The sequence below is a fragment of the Pogoniulus pusillus genome, chromosome 5, assembly GCF_015220805.1.
Source record: "Pogoniulus pusillus isolate bPogPus1 chromosome 5, bPogPus1.pri, whole genome shotgun sequence".
Taxonomy (NCBI): Eukaryota; Metazoa; Chordata; class Aves; order Piciformes; family Lybiidae; genus Pogoniulus; species Pogoniulus pusillus.
The window spans coordinates 26,441,392-26,459,956 of record NC_087268.1 but is presented as its reverse complement, the minus strand read 5'-3'; the positions used below and the strand labels follow the sequence as shown (position 1 = coordinate 26,459,956).

The following is an 18,565-nucleotide window of genomic DNA, read 5'->3' as shown; positions in this document are numbered from 1 at the left end:
TTTCTTTCATACCTCAAGTCTGTTCTTTGGCTTCTGAGACAGCACAGTATGGATTTTGAAAGGAATTCCAAGAGCTTCTATTCTGCTGTTATATATTCATTTGAAAGTCCCTAAAATTACTATAGAATGCTGTTATAATCATGCCAGGGAAGGTTTAGATTAGACATCAGGAAAAATTTCCTTACTGAGAAAGTGGTGAGGCATTGGAACATGCTGCCCAGTGTCATGGTGGACTCACCATCCCTGGAGGTATTTGAAAAGCTTGTAGATAAGGCACTTCAGGACATGGTTTAGTGGTCATGGCAGCTGAGTTACAGTTAGACTCAATGATCTTAAATTCTATAGCTCTATGATTATAAATATGGTCTGCAGTGCTGACATGAGGCTAAAGTTCAACTGATAACTTTTCTCCAAATTACAACAGTTATTGTTCCTGCTGCGTTCCCCCCTGACATTCCACAGAGAAAACTGCAATATTTCTGATCAAAATAATTTGCTTCTTATTTGCAGTATGTTGTTAAGTACTATCTAGTAATTAATTCAGGAAATTAGGTTTATCATTAGGACAGTTTTCCTTCTGCTAATAAATGTAGCTTAGCTATTGCTTAATTGGAAGAAAAAAAAAACATTTTTTTTTACACTTACATTTAAGCTGTCAATAACATTTTATTTCATGCTGCTGTAAATATTTATAACACACCATTAATGTACAGCTCTGTGAATTGGTATTCTAGGAAATGGAGAACATCCTACTTCATGATTTCATGGAGGAGGTACCCATGCAACACATCACGTCAGTCAAACTGTTCAGTAAAAATGTGGAAGATTGGCTGCTTAATGCTTTGGAAGGATTTCCATTACAGGTCCAAACATCCAAATCTGAAGGTATGTTTGGGTAATAGAATTTCATAAAAAACCATCTTTGCTTAAACTACAGTAAAGATTGTGACACAAGGCTTTGGCAGAAATTAATTTTAGAACTTTTTTTTTAGATGATGTAACTTTTATAGTAGTGAGTAGAGTTAGCTGGGATACAGTTAAAAATAAATAGTCTCAGATAACATGTGAGAATAAGTTTAAGCCAAAATTATTCCAAATTCATGGTAAATTAAGGTGTACTTGAATGTTTTTAAAGATCTGTTCCTTGCCATGATCAGTTTGGCTGTGACTGAATGACATGCAGCCTGCAATGTGAAATTGTTCTGTCTATTCACCTTGCAAGAGGTTTACTGCAGATAAACTGCAGATAAATTAATTAACAATGGTTGCAAGGTTCAAAAATCTATTCCCACAGGAAAACTACAACTCGGTCATTAGGGAAGGATTTGAAAAAATCTGTAGTATACAAAGGTGTGAGTATGTGTGTACATACCTGAAGAGTCTGCCTAAAACATACTGTCCCAAGTTTGCAGCTTCACGGCTCCTGTGGACAGTACACATCCATGGCTGAGCCAGCCGGCAGTCGCTGCCCTCAAGCCACAACAAAACAGAAGATCGGAGGGGTAAAAGACTCGGACCTCCAAGAGGTAGAACAGGAGTATCAAACAGACACACAGACCACTCACAGCTGCTTCTAAGTCCTGAGAACCAGCCTCAAAAGAGGTTCGTAGAGGGTGTGGAAGGCTGTGGCACAACGATTCCTTCTGCCTCTGCAGCAGCAGCGATGGCAGCCTTGCAATCTTAATAGCCACCATGTTGTGAGCAAAAATGCTCAAGATAGAATTATTTTCTTTGATCACAAACTGAGCCATGATAACTACAGTTCCCAGCTGCTCACTTCTCTCTTGAAACTGTAGAGGTGTTGAAAATGTTGCGCAATGAAACTGTTCTCTGGGCCACTGTGACCTTTAACTTAGCTGGGCTTGCTACAGTCCACTCTGTGGTCCATGGTAATTAGAACCATGATGTCAGGGTTGACTATTTGTAGCAAATATGGGGGGCATGGACTCCGCAGTTTACTCAGCCAAAGACATTTATTTGTACAACTTGTATCACTTATATACACTTTGAGTTCTATTCACATGGCAGTCTTCAGATCGTGCACCCCACTCCTCATGCATATTGATTACACTGGCCAATTAAATTAGACCTACGCCCACATTCCTTCCATTCACACTTCCTTTTATCATATCTACCATCTTTACCCAAAGGCACACTATTGTTTCATCTATACTGAACTGAAACATGTCACTCCCCATAAGTAGCAAAGCAGGGCTAATACAAATGATTGTATTAGCATTCATATGCTCACATAAGACTTGCACACAGTCTTAATTCTGGCATTTCATACATATGAATGCTTGACAGAGCAATCTAACATATGTGTGCATGAAAGTATATGTAATTAATCATCTGCAACCCCTTGTATATGTATCATGGTCTTTCTGGTTTGTACAAACTTCAGAGAAACAGAAATTCTCCCTTGGAAACCATACTGCTGTCTACAAAAGTTTGTAAGTTGCTTTGGTTCTGATTTTCTGGTAACTAAGCATCAGTTATTTTATATTTTAGTCTTTAAAGGGATATTCTTGGACCACACTTGTCATAATTGCAACACATTATAAGAGGAGAAAACAGATCCAAAGAAACCAACTGCTATTAACAGTGCTGCAGAATTATAGATAAAAGCAGAACAGAATTATAGATAAAACCCTGACATCTGTTGGAAAGATGACACAGCAGAGCACCAGCAATCTAAGAGGTTCCTGGAATGCACTGATAGTCACTTCCTCCTCCAAGTGGTAGAGGAACCCACAAAAAAAGGTGCTATGGTGGACCTAGTCCTCACCAACAAGGAGGGGCTGGTGACTGAAGTGAAACTGAAGGGTAGCCTTGGCTGCAGTGACCATGAAATGGTAGAGTTTAAGGTCCTCAAGGCATCAAGGAGGATGCATAGCAAACTCACTGCTCTGGACTTCAGAAATGCAGACTTCAACCTTTTCAGGGGCCTGCTTGGCAGGGTGCCATGGGAAAAAATTCTGGAAGGAAGAGGGGCCCAGGAAAGCTGGTCAATGTTCAAGGATCACCTCCTCCAGGCCCAGAAGCAATGCATCCCAAAAGAGAGAAAGGCAGGTAAGGATACCAGGAGACCTGCATGCATGAATAGAAAGCTCCTGGACACACTTAGATGCAAGAAGAAAGCCTACGGAGAATGGAAGCAAGGACAGGTAACCTGGAATGAATACAGAGAAATTGACTGTACAACCAGAGCTCAGGTTAGGAAAGCTAAAGCACAGTTAGAATTAAATCTGGCTAGGGACATTAAGGGGAATAAGAAGAACTTCTTCAGGTATATTAGTGAGAAGAGGAGGACTAGGGAGAATATGGTACACTGCCAGAAGTGAAATGGAGCACTGGTGACAAAGGATATGGATAAGGCTGAGGTGCTCAATGACTTCTTTGCCTCAGTCTTCAATGGCAAGTGCTCCAACCACAATGCCCAAGTCAAAGTAAAGACTGGGAGAAGGAAGATCTGCCCACTATAATTGGAGATCATGTTTGTGAGCACCTAAGGAATCTGAACATGCACAAGTCCATGGACCCTGACAAAATCCACCCATGGGTCCTGAGGGAACTGGCAGATGAGGTTGCTAACCACTGTCCATCGTATTTGAAAGGTCATGGCAGACTGGTGAAGATCCTGCTGACTGGGAAAGGGCAAACATAACACCCATCTTCAAGAAGGGAAAAAATGATGACTCTAGGAACTACAGAGCAGTCAGTCTCACCTCTGTGCCTGGCAAGATCATGGAGCAGATCCTCCTGAAGGCTCTGATAAGGCAAATGGCAAACAAAGCAGAGGGAGTTGGTGGTAACCAGCAGTGGCTTCACCAAGGGCAAATCATGCCTGACAGACTTAGTGGCTTTTTATGATGAAGTGACAGCAACAGTGGACAAGGGAAGGGCAACTGACATCATCTGCATCTACCTGGACCTGAATAAAGCATTTGACTGTGTCCCACATGACATCCTGGTCACCAAAGTGGTAAAACACAGACTTATGAGTGGAGCATTGCTGGATAAGGAATAGGCTAGATGGCTGCACACAGAGTGGTGATCAAGGGCACAATGTCCACGTGGAGACCAGTGACAAGTAGCATCCCTCAGGGGTCAGTGCTGGGACCAGTGCTGTTTAATATCTTTGTCAGTGATAAGGAGAGAGGAATTGAGTGCACCCTCAGCAAGTTTGCAGATGACACCAAGCTGTGTGGCACAGTTGCCTTGCTAGAGAGAAGGGATCCATCCAGAGGGACTTGGACAAGCTGAAGAGGTGGGCCCAGGCCAACCTCATGAAATTCAACAAGGCCAAGTGTAAGGTCCTTCACCTGGATTGGCACGATCCCAGGCACAAATCCAGGCTGGGTGGCAAATGGCTGGAGAGCAGCTCTGAGGAAAAGGACCTGGGGGTCTGGGTTGATGGAAAGCTCAACATGAGCTGGCAGTGAGCACATGCAGCCCAGACAGCAACTGTGTGCTGGGCTGCACCAAGAGAAGCGTGGCTAACGGGGCAAGGGAGGGGATTCTCCCCTTTTACTCTGCTCTTGTCAGACCTCACCTGGAATACTGTGTGCAGTTCTGGAGCCCCCAGCACAAGAAGGACATGGAACTGTTAGAGTGAGTCCAGAGGAGGGCCACGAAGATGATCAGAGGGCTGGAGCAGCTCTGCTATGACGACAGGCTACGAGAGTTGGGGCTCTTCAGCCTGGAGAAGTGAAGGCTTTGAGAAGACCTTTTAGTGGCCTTCCAGCATCTGAAGAGGGCCTATGGGAGGGCTGGGGAAGGACTATTTACAAGGTCTTGTAATGACAGGATGAGGGGTTTAAACTGGAAGAAGGGAGATTTAAGCTAGATGTTAGGAAGTTCTTTATAGTGAGGGTGGTAAAACACTGGCACAGGTTGCCCAGGGAGGTTGTGGATGATTCCTCCCTGGAGGTGTTCAAGGCCAGGTTGGATGAGGCCTTGAGTGACCTGTTCTAGTGGGAGGTGTCCCTGCCTATGGCAGGGGGCTGGAACTACATGATCTTTGAGGTCCCTTCCAGCCTAAACCATTCTATGACTCTATGAATATAAGCCCTTTAAACCATATATAGGAGGTTTAGAATTAACATTGGTTTCATTCACCTTAAACTATACATGTGAAAGAATATTAGTTTTGATTAAGAAGTATTTAATATAAAACAATATTGGAAGTACTTTTTCTGTGTGTTACGAGTTAACAGATTTGCAGTGAAGGAAGAGTGCTGATATAGGCAGCTTCTTCTTGCAAGCTGTAAACTGCAAGGATCCTCAGCCTGTATGAGTGGCTTAGTGCTCTCACTGTGCTCTCCTCTGTTGCCCTTTGTAGCTTTCCTAGGGATCTACTTTCTAACTTAAAAGATCTGTCTTCATTAATGTCTTTTAGACTGTAAAATATTAATTATATGAAACATCTGCCTCTTCTTTTTTTACAGAAGTTACAGTGTTTATAAAAAGACTCAGGAGAAAGACAGACCTTTCTAACGTGGCCAAGGTATGTTCCAGAATTTGTGAAACAGAAGGCTGGGTATTCTCATTCACTCAATCAATTTGGACTCTTTTTGAGATGCTCCACTGCAAGACTACAGCAGCAGTACGGGTGTTGTTAGCTGTATATTGACCATAGTCCAAATCATGCTTGCCCTCCCACCCATCTCTTCCCACACTGTAAATATGATAAATAGGCTGTTTCCTCCCTTTGGACCCTGGGAAAGCCTCTGAGATAATGGTCAGTTGTTCCCCATGGAGAGGAGAATACAGTAGCTGGAAGGCTCAGGTGACATTTTCCAGTATCTTTGCCCAGCTGTGCCAAAGCCAGTCATAGAATCATAGAATCATAGAATCAACCAGGTTGGAAGAGACCTCCAAGATCATCGAGTCCAACCTATCACCCAGCCCTATCCAATCAACTAGACCATGGCACTAAGTGCCTCATCCAGTCTTTTCTTGAAGACCCCCAGGGACGGTGCCTCCACCACCTCCCTGGGCAGCCCATTCCAATGGGAAATCACTCTCTCTGTGAAAAACTTCTTCCTAACATCCAGCCTATACCTACCCTGGCACAACTTGAGACTGTGTCCCCTTGTTCTATTGCTGGTTACCTGGGAGAAGAGGCCAACCCCCACCTGGCTACAATGTCCCTTCAGGTAGTTGTAGACAGTAATAAGATCACCCCTGAGCCTCCTCTTCTCCAGGCTAAACAGTCCAAGAGCACATGCTGCAGTTATTCTAATATTGGTTTTATGAAGTGTCCTGACCACTCCCTCTGACAAGTACTGCAACAGCCATCACATGGGAGATCACTAATGCTGGCTGCAGTGATGCTGCATGGTTGGGGAGCAGGTCTTGACCCTCACCTTTTTCATGGAACCCAGGGATCAGCAGGCAAAATCTTCTCCACCCTCTGATCAGATAGTGTGGGAAGGAGCACTGCAAGGTAGCATCCTCTGAACTTTCCTCCTCAGGGTCATCAATCACCTTTTTTTCCCTTGGGAAGAAAGAGACAAAACTGTCTCTAACAATTCATACCTCTGCCTGTTTTTTTGCTCTACTTCTCAGCTACAGAGGTTAATTTTTAACCCTCTGAACACTGCAAAGTAAATTATTTCATTTAGAACAGCATCATTATGAGGAGTGGTACCCTCCCTGCAGTGTTCCTTCCATTTGCATTCTTGGATACTTCCAAAGTTTTGAAGGTTTGAAAAGACTGGATGGGGCACTTGGTGCCATGGTCTAGTTGACTGGCTAGGGCTGGGTACTAGGTTGGACTGGATGATCTTGGAGGTCTCTTCCAACCTGGTTGATTCTATGATTCTATGATTCTATGGTCTGGACCATGACGGAAGAGATAGTTCATGAATGGGGAAGAAAGCAGAAGAAAACAGGTACTGTGCTCTCTCCTCTCCTCAAAACAGCAACTACAAAATTTTCCCAACATGCCACCTGGCTTAAATAACTATACAGTACTCCCACAATAAAAAGAAGAAAGAAAGGGAACGGTGGCTTTGTGGACTGGGCAGTAGTTCCATGTTCTTTCATAATAAATGTAGCTTTTCTTTATGGCAAAACTTCATCACTGACAGGATACCAAACATACACCTTAACTACTTGGAAAATGTTTAAAAGGGAAAAAAAAAACCCAAGGAAAAACAATAATGCACAAACATGCATGGGTGTGCCAACATGGGCCAAAGATTGGCTTCTCTGAAGTGCTCAGCGCCCACAGTTTCCATTTACTTTACAGTCTCTCAGAGATATAAAATACTTAGAAAGCTTAGTTTCATGTGCTTCTGATTGGTGCTCCTTAAGCATTAAAGAACATGGTCCAGCAAGACCACAAGTACCAACGCAGTCATTTGCATCTGATTTGCACACTGAGAATTTACATCACCTTTCTTGTGCTTGAATCATGATGTCAAAAGGCTGTTTGTAGGGTTTTTTTTTTTTTTTTTAAATTTTTTTTTTTTTTTTTTTATTCCCTGCCTATTTCTAATGTGTGTAAAAGCTGCAGAGGGCTAGCAGTGAATTTACACCCTCAAGATTTAAGAGAAGATTGCAGTCTAGTTGGGGAGAATTCCCTAGCCAGCAGCCTCTGGCTGCTCTGCACCCCTTTTGTGCTGTTTAACTTGCACAAAGCTGACCTTGCAGAGCTGAGAATTGAGGTGAGATCGACACTTACATCTGAGCTCATTCTGTGTCTGGTTCTTGTTCGTGTTAGTGAGCTCTTGGCACTGTTCTCACAAATAAATGAGAGCCTCTTTAAAATACAACATAAGGGCAAAGGAGTTCCAGTGTACCTAATGATTAGTGCCGCTGGCAATTAAAAGAAAATGTCAGTAAGTGAAGTTATGTAAACCTTGTAAAATATATTTTTTCAGCAGTCATGTAGCCTCTCTTACAACTTCTGTTAGAGATCTTGCCAAAGCTGTGAATATTGGGCTCTAGGGTAGGAAACAAATACCAGCTAAATACTGACCTGCAAGTGCATCCCCCTGTTCATAGTACTTCAGAAGATGGTTAGCTGAACACCATAGGTATTTAAAATTTTAATCTCACAATAAACATCCAAATGACTCATGGGGATATCTCTCAGAAAGTACCACTGAGTGTTTTAGGGAGACAGAGCCAATCCTAGGCTTGTGTGGACTCACTCTTTTCTCTGATGGCCTTCATCAAATGCTCATATGAAGTGTGTATGAGTAGATCAAATGTTATCTTGCTCTTGCTCCACTGTACTCTCTTGGCTTCTAGCAATATGAGATTAAAGTTGTACGCACATTTTGGTATTTAATAGATTGATTTTGGCATCCACAGCATCTTGGGGTAGCGAGTTCCAGGGTTTGATTATTTGCTATGTGAAAAAGTATCTTCTTTTATTACCTTTAAAATGTCTGCCCTTCTTCATGCAATTCTGCCTGCAAACCTCCATTACATCCTTGCTCAGTTATTTCTGTGTAAAGCTGAAGTTTATTTCATCTTCTCACATAGGAGTAATTTGATATTTCTAATAATTCTCTGATTTCTCTGTCTAAAACACACCTGAAATTTCAACTAGTGGCTGATGGTGAAAACATGAGAGTGCTCCTAACGAGAAGTGCAACGTGGAAGAGCTGTGTAGCTGCAGCTTCTTAATGGTGGAACCACACTGCCCCTTATAGAGTACTTTGCAATAATCTAGCCACCTGGTGTGAAATGAAGAAATTTTTTGGCAGGGTCAGGATTCAAATAAAAGCAAAGCAGCTTTCCCATCATGGGTAGATAAAACAGGCTGATAACTGCTACTACCTGGACATACAGAAGTAATTTAGAGCATAAAAGGGTGCAAATTCCCTACAAGAGAGAAATGTAAAAATGATGCTTGTTGTTCTCTGAGGCTGATTCTTGCCACTGGTAAAGTGTTAAAGTATTGTCAGAGATGGCTGTCATTTAGTCTAGTGAAGTGCAACAACTAAAGGGATCACTCTAAAGCATGGCAGCATGAAGTTGAGTGCTAGCAGCATACTGAAAATATGGCCCCAGGTACTTCCCAGCACTCATGTCACGTGTCTTGTTGTATGCAGCAGCTCTTCTGACACTGGAAAGTTCAAGTAAAATACTAAAAAAGACTTTGTCTTTAACTCATCTGAAGTGGATGACTGGGTAAGAATCAGAGTGGTTTTGGTACCTCGGTAAAGCTACCAGAATGATGAGAAAGAAAAATGGCCAGATTGGGAATTATGTTTGCAAACAAATGGGCAGCTGCATTGCTGCTGTTTATACAGTCATGGTAAGCACCTGGTGAGTGGGATTTGTTACAGTGTTTATGAATCCTAAAGTTTTTCTGAATTAAAAAAAAATTAAATTCCTCTGGAAGGCCAAACCAGACATGGTTTATTCATTTTATTTTTAAATCAACAAAGGCTTTAAGATTTCAGGTGAGAGACTAAATGTATGGATTAACAAAATTTAATGGATGCAGGCTTAATTTCCTTCACTGTTTTCATAATTTTATCATGAATCTGGAGGAATATTGCTTGATATTATCAATTTTTTTTTAAGAAATTGAGAGTGAGTGTTAGACGGAAAATTGTTTGCAATATCTATGTTAGTAGTATTTTTGGGGACAAATGTGAAGCTAGATTTATTTACAAATTATTCCTAAGCAGGTAAATGGGATAAAATCTGAATCAGTATGATTTTTTCTTAAAGGGAAATTAGAGATGATCTGACTTTGAATTTAATTGAAGCATCTTTCAGTATCTGAAGGGGAGCTACAGGAGGGCCAAGGAGGGACTATTTATAAGGTCTTGTAACGACAGGATGAGGGGTAATGGGTTTAAACTGGAAAAGGGGAGATTCAAACTAGATGTTAGGAAGAAGTTCTTTACAGTGAGGGTGGTGAGACACTGGCACAGGTTGCCCAGGGAGGTTGAGGATGTTCCCTCCCTGGAGGTGTTCAAGGCCAGGCTGGATGAGGCCTTAAGTCACCTGTTCTAGTGGGAGGTGTCCCTGTCTATGGCAGGGGGTTGGAACTGGATGATCTTTGAGGTTTCTTCCAACTTAAACCACTCTATGTACTAAGGACAAGTAACGTCAAGGGAAAATCAGCCTTGATGCACCACTCTATCTTGTAGACAAAATATCATTATTTGGTGTGGCTATGATAAATAACTCTAGGCAAAACCAACTGCCCAGGCAATTGCCCAGATTGTTCAAGCATGTTAGCCCTGTCTGCTCCATTACAGACAACTACACAGAGCGTCACTGAGAAGAATGTCTCCCAGAACAAAAAACCCTTGAAGACAATTTAAGATTCATCTTCTTTGATTTACAGTTTTCTTTTCCCAGTTCAGAGACTGGTTATATAAAGTCTAATATTGAATAAAGGAAGCTTTCTGACTCAGTTAAAGGCTTGAGAAAATGAAAGGCATTAACTGTTTTCTTATTCTCTGTAGGCAATGAGAACAGTCTTGAAGAGCAACAGCAATGTCACTGTTCTGCGATCCAGCTTGCATGCTGTCATCAATGAGGGATTTCTGGATGTGACTGGATGTTTCTTTCAAATGATGTTTAGGAATCTGGAGGAGCTGCAGAGTGATGTAGAACTGAAATGTAATACTTTTTTGCTGTATTTTGTCTATCCACTTAAGCCTTTGCTTGCCATCTCTAAAGCTCCAGCATTTCCTCTTGTTTATTCATGGCATCTGCTTTAATGAAAGTTACAGTCTTGCCATAACCTGAAGTACTGGAAAAGAGCCAGTTAAATTGAGAATGGAGCATGTAAAATTACCCTTTTAACTTTAAAGGTTAGGAATGAAAAGCTTTCCATTCTGATTTTCTTTTAAAGCCTTCTGAGGCAGCAGAAATCAGGTTTGTGTTACTAAATGATGTCTCTTCTAGAAGTTGCTGAACAGGGATATTATTTTTTTACCTATTTCTTTGGCAAAAAAAAGAAGTTTCCAAGACCTGCATTATTTGTTATTACTCAAAGTACATAACAACACTTATTGTGGCCAGATTTTAAAATATCATGTGCTGAACTGGAAAGAGGACTATTGGCTTTTCAGTTTTTGTGTCCTTTTACTGTCATATGGCCTTGTGGGATCGACAGGCCTCTTTAAGCAATAAAATACACAGTTTGTATGCAGCCAAGACATGATGCATTTGCCAGCTTAATGAAAAGAGATAGAAAAATAATAGCAAAATGATTTTTAGATTAATGGTCTCCCTTTTAGATTACTAGCAAGAGATGGGCAAGTTGGACTATGATGTGAGCAAATCTTTGTTCCTGGCCCACCATCAACCCACTTGCCAACACAGGATGTGCTACATCCTTTCCATGACCACAGGAATAATAATTTGGCTTCATCATGGAATCATGAAGAGCACAATTAAAATAATATTTATATACATCTTAAAGTCAAAAACGCTGCACAGAGCATTCTTATTATATTTGCCCATTATATTAATGATGGTTTTACTCTTTCCAAGGTAAATTTATTGCATTATCTGTTTCCATTGCTTCCCCAAACTGTTATTTATAATAAGCATGCTTTAAAACATCCTATCCGGAGGCCTTCTTGAAAGAAGATGTCTCAGGAGAGTATAAATTCAGAGAGGTGCCATAGTGATGTACCTTTGGCACTGATTTCTAGGTTCCACTCTTTTGGAGGAAGAGCTGCACTGCTATGTGGCAGAAATATATGCCTATAATTCTACTGGTCTACAGAACATTTTCTGTTATTGCTATTCGCAACTACATAAAATCTCAGATAAGTAAATTTGTACCGCATATAGCTCAATTCCAGCTTTCGCACTGGATGTGTTTGCCATGACTACATAAATGCAGATACGGTGAATTCTGACTGATTTCCAAGTAGGCTACTGTTCCTCACTAAAGGAATAGTATAATTGTATTAATCAAAATACTATAAATGGATGGCTTTGTATATTAAAGCAAATATAAAGGGGAAAAAAACCCTAACAATTGCATAAACAAACCAAAAAGCAAGCCAATAACTTCAAGTAATGATCTCCCTTTTGTATTTCATAGGTTTTAATGACTTAATGTCTTTGCTGGCACCTTCCACAGATATCCGTGTTATCCTGAACTGTTTGTCTTCAAATATTCAAGCTTTTGTCATTCAGGTACACAATTGATTGAATATTTTCATAAAAGAAATGGTGATCACATCATTTGTCCTGCTACACACTTACAGTAATGAGGCTGCAATAGCTACATTGTATGCAAGTAACCTGACCAGACTGCGGATTTGCATAAATGCAATTTACTCGTGCTGAAGAAAAGGGGGGGAATTAATTGGCATACAGAAATTCCATCTGTGCAAGCAAAACCAAACATACTTCTGTGCATATATCCACTTAAGTGGTTTCAGCATCTGCTCTGCTTTCATAGATGCATCTTATAACAATCCCTAATAAACCAAAATTGAGAAGAAAAACGTTAGTAAAAATGACAAGAACACTTCATGATTCCTGCAACTGTTTGTTCAAGAAACTCTTGACTTTTAGCAGGTGGTGTGAGAGTTTCAATTTCTGTTACAATTTCTCTAGCTCTTGTAAAAAAAACCAAATATAATCATCCTTGTATATACACCTTTACATAGGTTAACTCTACCATCCCCCTGCCATCACTGATGTGTAGCTTGATGTTACTGCCGAATTTCATTGATTGCCAGACCAGCTTGGGTCTGGGTGGTGGGTAAAGTTTGTCTTTTCTCTTCCTGAAGAAGTCAGATAAACCATGCTTCTTTAGCTTCATTATGGAACTTTTTTATTATTTTTTATTAAGAATAGTACTTTTCAGTTCTGCAGTGCCTTCATCTCATAGCCCTCAACTAACTCATGGGATAGTAGAGGCAATGGAGCAGGGCTTTGCCTGGAGTTCACACTTATAGGGCATAAGGTAATAGACAAAAGTTGCAGCAAAGAAAATTTCCAATAGATTGGAAAAAAAAAAAAGGCAAACATGAAAGTAGATATGCATAGGAAGAGGTTACCCAGACATACTGTGAGATCTTCATCCTGAAGGTATTCAGAACTTGTCTGCGCAAAGACTGAACTAAAGTGGCCATGCGTGGACAAGAGGTTGGATTAGATGATGTGCAAAGGTCCTTTTCAACCTAAGTTATTTTAGGTTACTTTCTAACAAAAATCTTGCTCCACCTTTGTGTGCAGTTTGTACAGGGGAATAGTCTGCAACATAATAATGTATTATATCAACCAACTTTATCATAAAGCTCTTTTTTCCTCTGTGTACAGCCAAGCAGGAGTAACAAGGAACTTAGAAAACTGGCATCAAATTTCCAATTGCGATGGAACTTCCTACTGAGTGCAGTAAGCAAGGCTATGACTCTCAACTGTGCAGATGGGTTTGGTAAGTAGGATCTTTATGACTGTCATCTGATGTACTCCTCTGTGTCCTCAGATGCAGAGGCACCAGATCATTTTAGCTGACAGAAATTTATGCTGCAATCAGTAGAGGTATCAAATCTTACTGCCTTCCTTGGACCAAACAGCACCATTTGCCTGGTGATGTAACTAGCCTGGTGTGGTGGGTTGAAATCACCCCCAGAATAAAATCACCAGACTAGCTCAGAAGGTTTGGAAGCAAAATGAAGCTGTATTCACAAGCAAGCTAAAATCTAAAAGCATAACGTACAACGTGTGTGTGCAAAATGTATTTACATATATTTACAATTATTTACAATTCAAGTGCAGCACAAAAAAAACTCTTGAATTGTTCCCCTACACCTTTAGACAAGGTAACAAGGAATAGCTCTCCCCCAGAGAGAAATCATAAAAGCCCCACTGCTGCTATCTACTTAGCCATATCAAGATCTCAGTCAAGATCATAGAAGCCATGCACAGGGACTAGCCAGCAGCCAAAGTGTGGAAGAGAAAAGGAAGGGAAGAATTGTTGGTGCAGCAAATGGTATACTAAACCAGCAAGCAAATGGATGATACAGACTTATCTATTATTTTGCTTTTGCATCCAATTCTCTGATTTGTTTACTTTTTACAATTTTTTTCTATTCAATGTCTCTGGAATTTTCCTATTTCTTCTTTATAAGTTAGAATCAGGGTAAAGGGTTCAGTTGTAACCACCACATCAGGTCAGGGAAATTAAATTATTTATTTTCATCTAGATTTGTTTTCTGATCCAAAGTTGTAGATGAGTAGAATGGAGGAGAGTAGGAGCATACAGCTGGAGATGGTAGGAAGGCCAGACCTCCCTCTCTCTGCAGAAACCATCATTTGTCTGCAGAAATATGTGGAACAGGAGCCTGAAGTGTGAGCCCCTGCACTTCCTCCTTGTAAGAGCTGAAAACCTCAGCAGAAGAGTGTGATGGAAATGGTTCTTTCTGTGTAAGATAATCAGAGTAGTCACTGAGATAAATACTCACCAAAAAGGTAGTTAGTTCCTCTGACAACAGCTACATGCTTCTTTTCCTTATGGCTTACACTGACATAAGTGCTGGCCTAGCCAGCATCAAGCCTGTTCAAGGTGTTAAACTGATGGAAAGCTTGTCATGCCTTTAGCTGGGTTAGTGTTCTCTCTGTTTTAGCGCTCTAAGCTGTCAAGCATCAAACACATCCCACACCAGTGCACGGCAGAAGAATCAAAAGGACTGTGCAATCGTGTTCACTTGAAGTGTTTTGAAATGGTGCATAATTGTATCTTGGATCAGTTCAGTCTCTCCCATTTCTGTATTACATCACCTCTGTCTGCCTTTATTTAATTTGCAAAACCTGTCAGAGGTGCTCTCTCTATTATTCATTCTGCAGAAATGCACCATCCCCTGTGAGTAGCAACTGATCCCAAACGGTATGAACCACTTTTAGATTTTCAAAGGAGCACTTCCGTATTTCTTCCTTTTCTGTTGGATGGGGCTTCACACAAATACCCAAAGAAAATCTCATTACTCTCTTTGAAACTCCCTTCAAAACCATACTTTCATCTGTTTCCTACAAAGACATAGCAAAGATACCAAAGAGGTATATTAAGGTTGTTACCTTTTGTATTTTTCTGTATTCTTCCACCACTAATGTCAACGTTTGTCCGTGTATGTATGCACCCATTTTCTGCATCAGGCTGCTACCTTTTGCCTTATATTTAGATTGCAAACTCTCTGGAGAAGTATCACAGTTTTGTTCTGTATCTGCAGAGAACATAGCACAGTAAGATGCCTTGTCCACCAGCTGCCCTATTATGGTGATAATAAAATAATAATTCCTTTCTCTCTTTCTCTGGGGGAGTTCTGCACAAAACTCTCAAATGTTACATGCCATATTTTGGGCAATGAGGAAATTGGGAATAAAGTCCAATAACACTACCAGAGGCATGTTTGTTGAAATTCCTGACAATTAGGAAATCGTCTTCCCAGGACACAAATAGTTTAATGAATTGCTTCCCTGTTTTGCAGTTGTCAGAGGTTGGGGGACACACCCTTCTGCTGAGCCTGCCTTAATGTAGTTAAAATTGGTGTTTTCATTCCACTTACGACAGTGTTTGTGCTATACTTAAGTAGCCCAAAGATTTAATCTATTCTTGCATATGAGAGAGTTAAAAAATTACTTTTAATCTTTCTCTGTGACGATCCAGCAAATTTGATTGTTATTATTTTCTCTCTCAATACCTCTGATTATTTAAGATGTTGGGCTATATGACCTAACAATGTCTCTTCTTACCCATGTTTCTGTTCTGGTAGAATTTCAAGTTTTAGCGGACAAGGCTAAGGAAGCCATTATGTTAACAAGCCTTCTGGTGTAAAAGTCTGTACCCAGGGTCATTGCTTTTCATAAATTTCTTAAATCTCAACATTTCTTGCAGGAATGGTGGACAGCCTGCAAGTTGAAGTATGTAGCACTCACACTAAGGAAATGCAACTAGTTAGGCAAATCCATGGGTGTCACACAGTGTTCTTCCCCACAAAATAAACCACATACCAATAATAAAAAGACCATGATGAACACTCGTGGATTACTAGTGGCAGATCTGTATAGTTTCAGTTTCAAGCATAAAAGTCCCTTTCCTTGTCACACAGTGTTCTTCCCCACAAACTAAACCACATACCAATAATAATAAGACCATGAGGAACACTTGTGGATTACTAGTGTCAGATCTGTGTAGTTTCAGTTCCAAGCATAAAAGTCCCTTTCCTTGTCCCACAGATAAGTAAGTCCTTCCACTTTGCTATCATTTAAAGATGCACAAAAGGACAAAGAGCAGAAGCAGCAGCTACTCAGATCATATAACATCAAAAGAGATGGTATTTTTCATTTTTAAAGCTCTATAAACCTTGGTAATTCATATAAACTGTGGTATCTCCTTGTTGATGTCCACATAAACATGTTTGTGGGATGCAGAGATTGTGAATTGCTTGATGAATTCCTCTGCAGATTTTATGGCATGAAAGAAGACCTACTTGTTACTGTAAGGGCTTTCAGCCAAAGTATGATTCAAAAGTCAATGGCCTCAGGGTCTCTCTTTGCTTTTAGTGGTTATGCCCCAAACTGTAGGGTAGGCTATTTAATGTCATAGATACAAGACATGCCAACATCTGTAGGAGCATTTGCTTGGAAAGAGGTGGAATGATTTATCAGTCTGATGGGAGAAATGGGGAGGATATGTGGTTGTTGATAAGCCTTGTAGTAGCAGTGAACGTGAGGGAAGAACTTGAACAGGAAAGTGAAAAAAAAACCACAGGTACACTTTCCTGTCTAGCTTAAATAAGGGATGTGTGTGTGTGTGTGTTTGTCTTATATTTAAAATCTGCAATCAATGTCTACTTTGCTGCAATATTTGGAAGTACATAATTTTGTAAATACTGCTTGATGAGTACTAGTGTGCTACTTTGTCTAGCCCATTACTGTAGTGAAGCCCTTCAAAAAAGAACTCATCATGAAGATAAGCAAATGAAGAGGTGGTTAATTGTTTTTCTTTTTTCTTTAAACCTAGGATGCTGGCATGTGCTTAATTTGCTACTCGTGGATTTCGTGGCTCACATTTTCCTGTCCTACATAGAGGAGGAGGAAGAGGAAGATGAAAATTTCCAGATCACAAACCAAAATCAGACCCCTGTTCTGTGGGTTTATGAGCCCAGACATATCTGGCACTATTTTGCAGAGGAGTACTCTCAAGCCAATACTCCACAGAGAGCTGTCATATCTTTGATGCAGAGCCAGAGTAACTTTGGATCAAGCAACACTTTTCCAGAGTTCTGAGTTGTTCGTGGGACACAGACACAGGCAGCAAGGTGAAATAAATGTTAATTAAAAAAAAAAATAGGTAAATCAGGAAGGATTGGGAGGGATTTCCATGTATAAATTAGAGCAAATGAAATTCAGGTTTGCATGGAAATGTCTAATGTCACCTAAATCTCATGCTACAAAGCATCCTCCACATCCCACCTCACAATCCTGTCACAGGATCATGACCTCCACACCACCCAGCTCCCCATCACTGCAGCTCCCTGATTCTTTCCTTAACTTTACAGCAGACCTTTAGCACTCCTTCAGATTCCCCAAGTGTTATCTAAGCAAGAGCAGTGCTGTTCTGGTGAGTTAGGAGGAACTTGTGGGCTAGCTGACAAACAGGCTATATGTATTTATTGATCAGAAGAGTGGTCTTTTCTCACTGTTGGAAGCAGTGAGAGGTTATCTTTCCTTCACCTATCTGTTAATTTTATCAAGAGATGCAGAGGTATGAAATCCTTGAAACCTTTTTGCTTCACCAGACTTTTTGCAGTCAGTCCACTACTGCTTACATAGTGTCCACAGTCCAGAAACTTGCTAGCCTAAAAGGATGACATACAGGTAGAAGATGAGATGGACTCTAAGTCTTCCTAGGATATAAGGATAAATATCAAGATGTAAAGGAACATGGATTAACATCACAGAAACATTTCAGTTGGAAAAGACCCTCAGGATCACCAAGTCCAACTGTTATCCCCACTCTATGAGGTTCAACATAAACCATATCCCCAAGCACCACATCCAAATGACTCTTAAAGGCATCCAGGGTTGGTGACTCAACCACCTCCCTGGGCAGTGGTTGGGGAAATTCCAATGCCTGGCCACTCTTGCTGGGGAAAATATTTTCCTAATATCCAGTCTAAACCTATCCAGTCACAGCTTGAGGCTATTCCCTCTTGTTCTATCACTAATTACCTCTGAGAAGGGGCCAGCACCAACCTCTCCATACCATCCTTTCAGGTAGCTGTAGACAACAATGAGGTCTGTCCTCAGCCTCCTCTTTTTCAAACTAAACAGCCCCAGCTCCTTCACTCACTCCTCATAAGATTTATTCTCCAGGCCCTTCACCAGCTTCATTGCCCTCCTCTGCACTCACTCCAGCGCCTCAACATTCCTCTTGTATTGAGGTGTCCAAAACTGAACACAATACTCGAGGTGTGGCCCCACCAGAGCAGAGCACAATCATGCCCCTACTCCTGCAGAATACAGCATTTCAAATACAGGCCAGGACGCCATTGGCTTTCTTTGCCACCTGGGCACACTGCTTGCTCATATCAAGTCTCTGTGCTTAATA

The 18,565-nt window shown here is 40.9% G+C and overlaps 1 protein-coding gene across 1 annotated transcript in view; it reads left to right on the top strand.

Annotated features, from left to right (window-relative positions):
• Nucleotides 1–18,565, top strand: part of RFX8 (regulatory factor X8) — a 39,585-nt gene that overhangs the window by 17,570 nt on the left and 3,450 nt on the right. The window contains exons 11-16 of the mRNA XM_064142940.1: nucleotides 735–885; nucleotides 5,451–5,509; nucleotides 10,449–10,605; nucleotides 12,047–12,141; nucleotides 13,276–13,390; nucleotides 16,976–17,273. Coding sequence (XP_063999010.1) covers nucleotides 735–885; nucleotides 5,451–5,509; nucleotides 10,449–10,605; nucleotides 12,047–12,141; nucleotides 13,276–13,390; nucleotides 16,976–17,241 — 843 coding nt within the window. The 3' untranslated portion in view covers nucleotides 17,242–17,273. The remainder of the gene's footprint in view (nucleotides 1–734; nucleotides 886–5,450; nucleotides 5,510–10,448; nucleotides 10,606–12,046; nucleotides 12,142–13,275; nucleotides 13,391–16,975; nucleotides 17,274–18,565) is intronic.